General features: G+C 46.0%; 1 protein-coding gene across 3 annotated transcripts in view; it reads left to right on the forward strand.

Moving 5' to 3' along the window:
• The window catches only part of Rau (RA domain-containing protein rau), a 39108-nt gene that overhangs the window by 9667 nt on the left and 15881 nt on the right, over positions 1–13560 (forward strand). The window contains exons 1-2 of one of the 3 annotated variants that reach the window (XM_070660945.1): positions 1839–2289; positions 3732–3952. The exons of 1 other annotated variant lie outside the window; for it this stretch is intronic. In XM_070660945.1, coding sequence (XP_070517046.1) covers positions 3749–3952 — 204 coding nt within the window. In that variant the 5' untranslated portion in view covers positions 1839–2289; positions 3732–3748. Of the gene's footprint in view, positions 1–1838; positions 2290–3731; positions 3953–13560 lie in introns of those variants that run through there. One more of the 3 variants, XM_070660946.1, reaches the window with a different exon arrangement.

Here is a 13560-nt window from a genome sequence, read left to right on the forward strand (position 1 = left end):
TGCCTAATCACACGCTCCTTTCCCTTCGAAGCCTACACCTTTTCCCGAGTAACCGCACGGCAAGTGCTTCGTTCGGACGGCTCTATTAAAGATCATCTTGAGAAATCACCGTCGAAAATAGGCCGCGATATCGATTGGAAAACCGTTCGTGGGATGTAGCCGCGCCGGAAAAGCCGACGATTATATTCGCCTTTTCCAAGAACTCAAAAGAAACGGCGCGTATCAAATTTGCTTACGCAAAACTCGGAACTCGAGGGGGCCGCCGCGAAATGCGCCGAGCTGAATCGCTATAAATACATAACGCGTCGTTTCCTTCGAATCGACGAACACCTCGGCCGGCCGGCCGTCATTGTTTTTCCTGGCGTGCACGGCACGTGCAACTAGTTTATTAAATCAAAAGGAGAAGCGTGCACGACGCCATTGAGCGGTGCGAGCCCACTCCCACGTAGTACGTCGCTCACTTCTCTTCTCGCGGGAGACGTGAGGCCCTTCTCGCCGCGACGCGAGCTCCGACGCCCATGCAGTCGTCGGACGATCACGTAGGATGCGTTTTATTTTTTTCCTACCTTTCCAAATGTGACAGGTACGGGCGTGTATGTAAAATATTCTCGCGAGAATTTGTTGCTCGAACCTAGAGTCGAAGAAGGAATCTCTGGTTCTCCGCTTCGATCGTTTGACCATCAGCTGATCGATCTTTTAAAACTTGGATTATTCTTAACGTTATCGCGGGTCAATTTTCTTTGGATAACGCCTTAAAAAGTATTTTGTTTAAATCGTTATCGCGGGTTAATTTTCTTTGGATAACCGCCTTAAAAAGTATTTTGTTTAAATCGATTGAATATTATTGCGTCAAATTGTGCTGAGTCTTGAGTTGGACTTTCTTTCTATATCGAGCTTGTAAAATTTCTTTCTCCTTTTAATATGGGGTTTTTAAACGGACGACAATCGCGCTACGGGAAATAGACAAAGAAGTAGGAAATTCACAGGAACTTCGTTTTCTCTGAATTATTAAGTCGTTGTCGCTCTGGTCCTGCGATGATGATTACCTTAACGAGCGTGTGCGCCGCCGCCGTTGCATAACGCGCGCCTTTTTCCGCAGACGGCGAATCCGGCGAGAATCTTACACGCGGAACAGACTAATAGAAGGATAAAATTGCCGGACGTGCTTATCTGTAACAACCGAGGTACCTTCCTATCGAGGACCTCTTTCCCCACGGTGCGAAACTCCGCTGGTGTGCGGCTCACTTCTCTTTCGGTAACACAATGCGGAACCTGCTAGGTTTTAATTTATTTGCGCATTCAACGATCCAAGATTGCGTTTCCGATCCGACCGGTCGTTTCCGTAAATTACGTCGCGCGTGACAAAAATTGTTACACATTTATAGCAGACGAGTTGCAAAAAGTATACATCGTAACGTATTCCTGATCGACAATTTTTTTCGAGTACGACGAATATAATTAATATTCATAAAACAAATTTTTTTTTTTTTGTAAACTTTTCCGTCTCGTATGTAAGTTCGTATTCGTTCTGTTAATCTCCCTCCGCGTCCTAGGCGAGCATTTCGTATTCGTGACATAAGGAAGAGTCCTGAAGCGAGAGTAGGGTCCGCCGCGTCTATCCGGGCTGGTTCCGTGGATATACGCCCTTCTGCCTGCGAACGCAGGCACCCGTCGTTCGCCCCCGCAAGTGCCTCGGCTGCACGCACACGAAGGCACGCATCCGCGCGACGAGCCGATATACAGTTGCTCATACTACACAAGAAGGTCGTTCTCTTTCCTCTGCCTCGTCGTCCGCTCGCTGGCGTGAGGCTCACTACGTCGGGTTCCTAGCGCGTTCGCCAGTCGTGACGGAACGCTCGCCGAGCGCACGTCGCGTTGCAGCTGCCGTCTTGCATTTCGATTCGATACCTCCAGCTTATCTCGAGCCTCGTCGAACTCTTCTTGAACAAAGAAAAAATTAATTTGAAAAAAAAAAATAAAATAAAAATAATAAAAACGGAGACTCGATATTTAAAACTCGCCATGCCGATTTGACGAGTGGAGAACGCGGTGTGCTAGGCACGTCGCCCACGCGAATTTGCATTCGAGATGCTGGAGGTCTTCCCGCGTGTATCTTATCGCCGCGATTGTGACTGTGGTGAACCCGTTCGTGTGCTGTGATCACCGCGGACAGGCTCCGAGATCCGAGACAGCGACTCTGGACGGCTTCGATGCGAAAAAAGCTCCGTCAGCTTTGAATGTTCGGCGCGTGCTAGTTCTGCGAGCCGCTAAACTGCGACTTTGATTGAAGTAAGTATGCGCCGCGGAAAACAATCCCCCGAGATACCGTGTTTGATATTCACGATATGTCGCCTTATTTCTTTTTTCTCTATTTAAAAATCAGAAATGTGCATATTTTCTCCTCGCCTCTCGTGGCGCCTCTAATGATATGCCGATGCGTCCTTCGGATGCACGTGACCGCAGCCTATCGGCCTGCCGATGATACATCGCAGGAAGCACTAATGTTTCCTATTACAATTCGAAACGGAAAATTTCGCAGTGCATAATTAATGCGCATTGTGCCTCGAAACTGTGCAGGCGGACTCTCATTCTGAATTTACGCGCGGGGGAAAAAGAAAAAAGGGAAAAAAAAAAGAAAAAGAAAACAAGACCTTATATCTACTACTTCTGAATTTAATTTTTTTAAAGAAACATAATATAATTTTTTTTTCTTTTTTTTAATTTAATACAATTAAAAAAAATTTTTTTTTTTTATTTGATTATCGTTATATGTAAAACTCTCCGTAAAAATATACGCGCATAAAATAATTGACAGCGCAACGATCGCGAGAGCGATATTGAAAGCAAGGGCAAGGAATTTATTCGCGCGAAATTTCCTCGCAATATTCCACAATTAGCGGGGCAGGGCGTTTGCTTATTTTGCATGCGAGATCATTGAGCGTTCTGGTACTCTGTATACACAGTTGACTTTAATGTTTACTCGAGCATGGACGTAAGCTTTTCCTTACTTTCCACGAGGAAGCGTGCGCGGACATTCGTTTTGGACACCGTCTGGTTTCACTCCGGCGTCGAATTATACGGACGCCTTTAAAGCGTACCGTTGGTAGCGTCCGGTTTTTCCACCGCGAGCCTCGCCGTCACTTTCCACGTTGCTCAGCGTACAGCGATCGTACAGCGGCTGGACAGCACTTATTGAAAGGCTGCCGCATCAATTACGCTTTTTCTGCGACCTTGTCCGGAGGAAACGCAGAAAGAGATTAATTCGAACGTGGGCTGTTCCTTTCCAGTAAATGCTCTAAGCGCGTTACACAGGCGAGGCGGAAGCCCCGCGCCGAGTTTCACTCGGGAATTTCGCTTTTATTGCTTGCAAAGCCCCCTCAAAAGTAGTCCTCCGTATTTAAATCTGTAGCCGGTCGTACAAGATTATTACAAACTTATCGCGCTCATCGTTATATAGAAATAGTTAATTCTCTCTTATCGTTCCGTGTCGATATAATTTAGAGCTTCTCTTCCGACGCGAGTCGTTCCTTCGAATGTAATTACGAGCAGAAAGTGGCGAAAGAAGCGCCCGGCGAAACGAGAGAATCATGGGCTGTTATCGCGATTCGCGATCCGTCGGAATCAGGCCGATTGGTTGAATTTGTAGCGTTTATAGCTTTGTCGGTCGCGCTGCTCCCTCAGTTCAACGTTCGCGGTTTAACGGCAAACGCATCCGTGGATTCTGATTTCAGATAAGAGCGGAGGAGGTATGTTGAAGCACGTGTCGATCTCGCCGTGGAGAGGGCGGGCGGACAGCGTGAGCCTCTCTTCAAGCGGCGGTGCAAGTAGCTGCGGAAGCGGAAGTCCTACCCCTGGTCACACCCCGCCGCCCTCGAGAGCGTCCTCGTGCGCATCCCTAGCGCCCTTAACCGCCCTGTCGAGCTTCTCGCCGGCGGACACCGCGCCTCAGCAGGTGGGTACTCTGTGATTGTTTTCCCACACATTAGTAGAACCCGGCGTTTACGGGAACTTCCGTAAAATCGTTGACTCGACAGCCGAAGCTGAGAGCCAACTCGGCGTTTCGTCACTTACGAACGAAAATTGTTTCTCAATTGATAATTTTAAGGATTTTTTAAGGAAAGGATTAGTTTATTTAATTTTTTTAAATATTTATTTTCTGCTGCGAGAAATTTAAAGCGCAAAAACGCTTCTGAGAAAAGTTTATTTTTTTAAGCTTGGTAGTTTGTAGAAATTAGCAGGCGCGTTATGCGAATGTAAAGCAAAGCAGGGTTGTTATTATGGTACAACGTGCGAGAGTCTTGCACGTCGCCTGTAGGAGACAGTCAAGAACAACGCGGGAGGGTATAAAAAGCAGTTACGTTGCGTCCAATAAAGCAAACGAGGCGAACAAAACGGCATTCGCGGGCGGTCTGCTAAGTGACGTAAAGCGGTTTAGCGAAAATGAGAGCGGTATGTTTTCCGAGCACTTATTAACAGCTGGACCACGTGTGCGTCTGCATGACGGCGCCCGATGGACTCGTCATACTTAATCCACGATTATTCCCGCCCCGCAATTTACCGAGCGTGTCGCACCTTCGTTTCGAACGTAATTACGAATCAGGAAAATAGATCAATGTCAGCACAAAGCGCTTTTAATCTCACCCGTATTAAACTAAACGCTACAACAATTTTATCGCATCTTAGGTAAACTTTAACGTACTTTTTTTTATCTTTACGCTCAACATTAAAGAGAAAAAAAAAGATCTACAAAAGGTGTCAAAAATTCGAGCATTCGAATGCCTTGTTAAGTTACCGCAACCCGGTGTTACACTTGAGAATTAGCTGAAGTAATAGCCGAGCTATTAAATTGGAATATTTGGAATATTTACGACTACTGCGACCAGTCCCGGTGACAACCGTATAATTTCTCACGGCTTCCGAAGTCCACGCTAGTGTGACTGCGCCGTGCGGTTTCGCGTCCCTTTTTGCGCGAGCAGTAACATGACTCTCTCAAGAGACTTCATCCCGTGGAGGGGTGTTTAGGCGAGGCACATTTTTCTTCGCCATCTGCACGGGCCGCCGAACACATGCTGTCGTCCGAAATCTCGCCTTCCTTTTTCCATCCGAAAAATATCGGGCGCTCTCAAAAGTTATTACATTTCGTTACCTCGATTTCCTTCGCGCGCAACAAACGTCTCGGTGATCCGAGGAAGCTGTAGCACCTAAAAGAGAACGGTCGTGATTATTTTCCGCGCGGATAAAGTAACACCGCCGATAGCAGACGGATTGCAGGAATTTTTCCAAGGCCGTTGAACATTTTGCAATTTTATGCCTGATTACAATCAAGGTCGGCACGTTTAAAACTTTTTTTGCCGCACGAGCGTCACTATCCTCATTTCCATTCGAGCTCTAGATATAACGCGCGCGATTCTCTTTGAGATGCTTATGCGGCGAAGAGTTTTTTCATTGTATTTAAGCCTGCCTGACCCGTTTCACACGCGGGTTGCAAAGGTCGTCGCAGAATATATCGCCGCTTCCGTTAGTCCGTCCGAGATCCCGGTCGCGTGCACCTCTGTATATGATTGCGCGTTGTAAATACATATTTTTTTTTTCTTTCTTTTATTGTGTACGAAAAGTAAATATTTAATTAGCAATCCAATTACAGTCGTAGTAGACTTTAGTTAATCCACTAACCGCGCGATCGCGATCGTCTGGAATTAAATTTTTAATTAAGAAACACTCGCGGCGGCTATAAATTCCGAAAGTATCTTTATCGCGAGGAGAGCCGTCTTTTTTTACTGTGAGAAATAATAAAAACCAGAGACGGGGATCCCCCGCGTTTTCACGAGATACATATATCCCGTAGTTTTTGTTCCTGGACCCGACGATTCTCTGTGAGAACCCCGCATACCGTGATGTCACACATATTGCAACCATGTTCACAATGCTCGGTGAAAAACTAAACGAGCCGCGGTAACCATGGTGGATCCACTTAATCGAGCTCGCTACGCGGTAGTTTTTTTCTTTTTTATTGCTCGTTCACGATTAAGCGGAATGTTTGTACAAAATTCAGGATCAATTACCGACGCTTGAATTTCATATTTTCCGCAATTATTACCGCAACGCTAGACACGTGGGAGAGGCGCTGTCACTTGGCCGCCGCGCGTATTTAATGTCTCTGTATTTTTAATCTTTTATTTAATTTTTTAAATTTATTAATACTAAATTATTAAATTAATCGAATATTATAATCGTTGAAACAACGAACGATAGTGAGCTGTAGGGAGAAGATTGGACTTTTACGTTTTATTACGCTTTTAATCCCGGACCTATCCTGACCCTTGTAATATCCGGCGCGGTAGGCCGTGTTTCCGGTTTCTTTGTGATTCTACAATGCGTTGCTTGACTACGCCGATGAGCTAAATAAAAAGTTCTTTTTTTTTTTTTATCAAGTACGCTGCTCGACGCAGCGACGTTTCGAGATGTAAATACATTATCTATCATTAATCTTTGTTGCAAATACTGAATATTAGTCGTGACGTCCGCGGCAATTTTATATTTCTTTTTAAACTCATTATTACGTCTAATTTTCTTAGAAAGGGAACAAATTGGCCGCGCTGTAAAAATGATAGTCGGAAGTGACGAAACCGTCTTCGGGACGACTCGTAGGACTGCGTAGGATTTCGAAAACGTTCATTGTCCCGTAATTCTCTCGGAGTAGAAGAGTTTTCGCATCGGTGACTCGAGGAAGGTCGGATTCACACCGCGGCTCTTTTATCCGCGTCGAGGTGCTCACGATCCGAGGCTTGCAAACTTCGCCGCGATGTCATCGACGTCTTTCTCTCGATACTTCACACTTGAACGGCGCCGGCGATTTAATTGCAAGTTTTTTTAAATATTAAATTCCACGTGCAGCGGCGGAGAGCCGAAAAGTGTATCCGTTTGCAAAAAAAAAAAAAAAAAACAGTTATCGAAGACTCGCGATTCTTATAAAAAATTTATCACGCGAGCAACAATGGCGTGAGATATTCGGCGGAGATATCTCTCTTTTACGGTTATATATTCCGATTAACTCTAAGCTGCCGCGCGCCGCCTCAAGACTCGCAATTACACGGATATTTACTCGAGAATCGTTGGTCATTACCTCGCTGCTCGCGTAATCAACTTAATCCCGGGCTGACTCCGGGACATCCAGGTATGCGCGATTATACTCGCGTACGTGTGAGAATAAGAACGTTCCGTCCTATGCCGTTTCCGCCGATTCGTGGATTCGCGGCGTTGCTTTTTCTCTGCTCGCTCCGATTCCCCCGGAAAACGGTGCGGACGAAGGCGCGCGGGTAAAAAAACTCCGCGTTAATTACTACGTGTCGTTCTCGCCCGCATGAACGGGCGACCCGGAGAATAGGGCTAAGAAAAGGATACACGGAAAGGGATCGGGTAACGTCTTCATCAAAGCTCGCCAGCACGGACGTGGGCCTCGCGTGGATGATGAACGGCGGCTTATAATGGCCTGTAATCGGGATACGACTCATCAAGGGTCCTCGCCCATATCTAGGGGTAATTCATAACGCGGAATGCGCGGCGCGGGCACGATTCTGGGGCAAAAATAAGAACGGTACTTTGGTTCGGACACTTGGCCAAGTCGATCGACCCCCGCCGACCACGCGGTGGTTTCCACCGATCGATCTAGTTTTGTCTTTGTCTTTAAAACTATTTACGGAACCGTCAAACGCGCGGCGCGTCATTCCTTCTGTTACGACGTGGATAATTATAGATTATTATCCGCCTGCGTTTTCCGAGGGGAACGAGAGGATGAACTCTCGCGCCCGCGAACGAATCCGTAAGGCTTGGGAGCCTTCATCGAACGAACGATCTTAGACAAACACACTCTCCCGTATGAAAACACTTTGGTCGCGGTAAAAAGTGAAAGACTTTTTTTTTTTTGTTTTTTGTTTTTTGTCGTTGGCGACGAGGAATTTTTCTCGCCGTTGACGTAACTCGAATGACGTATTCCGCGGATCCGGATCGAGATTTGATCTCGTGCGCGCGTAAAAGTCCACTCTGCCCGGCACCAGTGCGGCAAGAGATAAAAAAATGTTATCGGAGAGATATCTCGGGGCGCGTAATTCCGAAGAGATATAGGTCGCAATTGCGTCTTCGCGTCGGGAACATGAAAATATTATCGCGAGGCCCGTTGTATCGCGTTGCTTTTATCGCATGTTAGGGGAAGAAACGAATAACTGTATGCTAAGTTCAAGATTACGACCGGAAGTATAGTATGTTAACTGCTAACAGCAACAAGTAGCAATTCCCGCGTGTGTGATAAGAACAATCGAATCCGGAAACGTCATTAATCGTTATCGATCAAAACTTACAAAAAAGAAAAAAAAAAGAAAGAAAGGGAACGAAAAAGGGCTTTAAAAAAAGATATTTTGTTTTATAAATTCACATTTTAATAATGAGGAAAATATTATAAGCCAACGTATCAAGATTCTCTTTCTCTTCTTATCTCTTTCATTATCTCTAGCGTACACTCGAATGATGAATGTCCTAATGCAATGACGTACTCCGATAAATTTTCTCAGGCAATTTAATGTTCCGCGGGCGAAACCACCGCGAGGATCCATCAATCGTTTCATTCATACTTCGTTACGAATATCTGCGAGTACGAAAAAATAAAAAGAAATAAAATAAAAAATTTACGACGCGTTCCCACTGTTATCTCGTCCCGATACTCGTTCTATTCTTGCAACCGACGCTAATCATTAATTTTATTTCTTCGTGGATACAACGGCGGTTCGTGGAAAAACGGGTAAACGGCACCGATAAGACAGAAAAACTACTTATTGAAGTCGAAACCCTTAACGCTCCTCCGGATGTAAACGAAAATACGCCGTCGCGCCGATTTATTTATAAAAACAGTCGCGTGTCCAGTGCCGAAAAGAGCGTAGGCCGAACTAAAAAAATTTTACTGATCGATCGCCCTCCCTGGTGGATCTCCAAAAATAATTTCCGAATCGGACAAGGAGAGCTTTTGAAAATAAATGTTTCGATGGGATTAAGGCAGCTGTCTGGAGCAGCGAGTTCCACAGAATCCACGTAAAGAAAGCGGCCGGAGCGAACACGCGGGAAAAACGCCGTGAGAAAGTATAATTTAATGTTGCGCGGTTAAAAATATGAAATGACGTAAGGGATTAGGTAATAAACGGGGTCGCTGATTAGAAGCCAGATCGTTCTCCGGGACAAACCGGGACTTCTCCACTCGGCGAAAGCTCCCATCCGGCTCGCCCGATCGGGCGTTCTCCTGTTCAATGCCGCTGCATGATAATTCCTAATTGAAATGCTTGACCATTGCCACGCGGGAATAGCGTAGCGCTACATCCGCGATTTAGCCCCCGAGTCGGCAGCGAACCGGAATTCGTTGCTTAACGCCCGAGATAATCGGGCGCATTATGCAATATGACGCCTATTCGCTTCTTAAGTACGTTTCGACGATCGCTCGGCGATCCGCGCGAGATCGGATTATGTGCGACACCGACGCCGGGAGAAACCCGCGGAGATGTGTGAGAACGTCAATGTCTCACGCACGGGCGTTGCGTGATTCACCAGGTGATGTCGCGGATGATTTCACAACGTTGCAGGAATTTTTTTTCAATGCCGTACGAGAAAAATATCGGTGATTTATTTCAATAGCATGTACATAAGTGCATAAGTAAACCACTTATTTAATTGTTTTTTTTTTCTTTTTGTCTTAAATTATTTTTTAAATCGTTTAATTATTTCATTAAAAAAATTAATGAATAATTAAGAAAACGTTATTTTATTTATATCTATTTATTGGCATGCGAAATGGTGTTGGAAATTCGCTGCCGCGAATCGAGAGCGAGTGAGTTTCATTCATGAGGATATCGAGGAATTCCCGGGACGTGAATGTCGTCAGAGATTGGTCACGGACTACCGGTGAAAGCGCCCGCGGAGCAGGCTATTCGCGAAAGTGCTCATCTCGCGAGGAACGCTCATTCACGCTACCGCGGATTACCGCCCGCAAATTATTGCCTGGTTAAACTTAGGCGATCCGAAAGCGCGACGCGGCGCGCCGTTAAATTAGATGTTTTACACGCTCGTAAAGCGAATAGAGCTTCGATAATGCGCGAAGAACACGAAACGGTGGAAACGGCGGCGCGGATCGTAAATCGCGTACGAGAGGGACGTAAAGTATTGTGAACAAAAATTTTCTCATCTCGTAAACTAAAATTCTCAATCGCTGTACGAACCCGAGCGATAGCATTTCGTTCGTGTAATTTTACAATTTTTATGTAACAGCCTTTATTTGACTTCGGAAGGAAGCACCGCTTTATTCTTTCCGACACCGCGAATTATTAAATCGAGACGTAAAATCGTCTTTCATGTTAACGTTCGGTTATCTATTTAATTAAATTATTTTAATACTATTTCGGTAATGATAACACTCGAAGGAAATATCACGTGTACGTTAGAGTAGCGTTACTGGACGTTGATTAATATCGATGACTTTCTCAGATAAAGACTGCCAACGTTAAACAGTTTCCGCGGTGGGTTTATTAGCTTCGTGAATCAGTAATCGTTAACACGATAACTGCAATCGAACGGATATGATTGCCTCGCGATGAGAACAATTCGAGGAGCGTTTGAAGTTACGGACGTTGGCGTCTCCGATATTGAATACTATTACGTACGAACGCGTGCCGATGCATTTGCAATATACCGTCGGCTACTTGCCAGCCAAGACGTCAAAAGGTCTTGTGTCACCTCGGGACTATGAAATATCCAATTGTGTCACCGCGTAGGACGAGAAATTGCATTCCGGGAATCCGTTTGAGTGTCCTTGATTGCTCATATTAGGAAAGACGGAACCCGCCGTATCTCGAAAGGCCATCGTGCATTCGGCAATGTATGTCACGACTGTATAAAAAAAAAAAAAAGATAAAAAAATATGTATCACCTGTTGAATCACGCGGTTGAGAATTGTCGAGAGAATTGTCTTGCACATTCGTTCGGGATTCACATCGAAAAATGAATTAAGAATCGCTGGGAGACGGCGGGAGTTTAAGAACAAAGGGGGTGCATTTCGAAAAGCGATTGTAATCGCTTCTTATCATTAAACAGGTGGCCGCTCTGCGAAAGTCGCGTTACGCAACACGTGAGTCACTCCTGTCTTTGTTTCTGCGATTATTAAGGCCTTTTCTTAGGCGTTTTTCCTTGTTCGATGTGCACTCGACATCTGGCCGTTCCGACAATTGCGGTTTGAACTCCAGCGCCGCAGATGGTCAAGCTTCTCCTTCGTGCGATGCCGAACAATGCTGATTGTTACATTTAAAATTCTCGCAGCCCTGTCAGGCCTTTATAGATCTCGCGTAACAATAGCGCAACAACGCGGTGTAACGTGGCATGGGCGCGAAGGGGTGGTTCTTTATTGATCGGAAAGAATTAAACGACATTTGAAGTCCATTATTCATTTTACTCGACGTAGAAAATGCTGCAAAATATCTGGTTATCTTTTATCGGCTCTCTTTCTCTATTACGCGCTCTACCGTTATCGTTTTAATTTTCTGCAATAAAAAAAAATTATATACAATGTTTAAAGAACTCGCGCACCGTCCATAACTAATTTCAAGTATTGAAATATCACACGTGCGTATTTATCCCGTATTTACAACCGGAAAAGTGGGTTTTTTAAAGTCCGCTCTCATAACGGTACGTCGTCGTCGGCTTTCGTGAATGCACGGGCGAGGAAGAAAATACAACCGCGGACAGGACTTGACGAAAGAAAAATTACACAGTGCGACCGGGATGCAGGACGAGATGATTAATTCCTGCGGTCGCGAAGGAAGTAATGTGGGATCCCGGGATCGGATCTCCTCTCGCTTCGGCCGAAAGCATAATGATGTGCGAACAGGTTCCTTCGGGCCTTGCGACTCTGGGAAGTTTAACGCCCGGGACGAAGCGGACGCGTGCGTGCGTCCCGACCGCGGCGCGAAACCGCAGATCGTCCCTTCTGCGGACGGCGTGACGTCGCCGGTGAAAGCGGATCATTGTCAGCGACGGAATTGCGGCCGAATTGTGAAGTCGCGTGAAGGAGCGGCATTGATCGGCGTCAATGACAATCGACAAGGACGCGCGATTTCGGTAACATACCCTTTCGGACTTTCGTGCGCCCACTTATTTCGTTCCGATCATTTATTTGCCTGTGAATCGCACCTACAAAAAAAAAAAAAAAGCGTATGCATTCGCCGCGTATGCATTCCGAACGCAGCTCTTTGTCATCCTCCGGTAAATTTTTACACGTGCAGCTTAGAAAAAAACCGGACGGAGTAGAATTTTTTTCTAATAGTTTATTTTCTTTTCTTTTTCTCTCTCTCTTTTTTTTTTTCCTTTTTTTTTCCTCTCTTTCGTTTTACGACCAGTGCCAAACGATACGCATATCTTCGCGCGGTTTTTACAGAATTGTTAGACAAACAGAAGTTAACCGTGCTATCATACGGATCGCCCAGTTCACACGAAGGCCACCGGTACGGAACGTTTGTTCTGGTCGCAGTAATTCTACGCGCATGCGAGCCAACGCAAACACGGTTATCGCGGCGACTCCGCAAGCGTTGATATCGTTATGATATACCGCGGTCGGCGCGTCGGCAAACGAGAAAGGGGAAGCCGAATGAAGAAACTTACTACGGCGGCGACGAAGGGCGGGAGAGAGCTATCGAAACGTCGGAGGAAAGAGTGAATGGGAGCACTGTGCGCCAGATGGCTTGGCCGGAGTCGCCGCGTCTCTACGCCGCCTAGCCGACCTCTTCGTTTTCCGCTGCACTTCTGAAGTAGCGCGATAAGTCGCGAGTAAAAAGAAAGTCTGCTTCACTCCAACTAATGTGCAGAAGCGCGGCGAAAACGAGGCGAGCCTTTGCAGTTTCGTAATCGCGCGAGGGATTCTCGGCCGCATTAAACGCGAGAGGAACCGCGCCGACGATAACTGTCGTGCGACTGACCCCTGACAATCCGCTTTATGGACTCGGGCGGGTTTATCACCGCGCGATTCTTTCCGTCGATGCCTTGCGGGAATTGGAAGGAGCGTGGGCTCCGTTTATTCCTCGGCGTGGAAAATCACGTGGAAGTTATAGCGACGTGTCTCGACGGCGCGCAATGAAACGAAAAGGAGGGAAACGGCAGGAATAACTACGAAATCGGCTTTTTTTTTTCTGTAAGCATGAACTCTCGCGCGTAATAAAACAAAGTAATGAGAATCGGTTTGTGTAATTTATTGAGAGACATTTAAATATTTGGAAAAGGAAGTGGGCTTTTCTCCGCAGATGGAAGAACTCCCTGCATTTTGTAAAATTGCCGTCGCGGATTTGAATATGAATTTAAATGTCTGAATAAAATATAAATTGCATCCTTCGGAAGTCAGCCGGCGAGATGCGGCAGGGCTGCATCGCGTTGAATAGGATGCAAGCGGCTGATCCGGAGAACGAGCTTGTCTGTGCGATATTCAAAAGCTGACCGGATGAGACTTATACGAGGATTCAAAACAACCGGAAATTCTGTGTGCCC

Source organism: Cardiocondyla obscurior, linkage group LG08, assembly GCF_019399895.1.
Source record: "Cardiocondyla obscurior isolate alpha-2009 linkage group LG08, Cobs3.1, whole genome shotgun sequence".
Classification (NCBI taxonomy): domain Eukaryota; kingdom Metazoa; phylum Arthropoda; class Insecta; order Hymenoptera; family Formicidae; genus Cardiocondyla; species Cardiocondyla obscurior.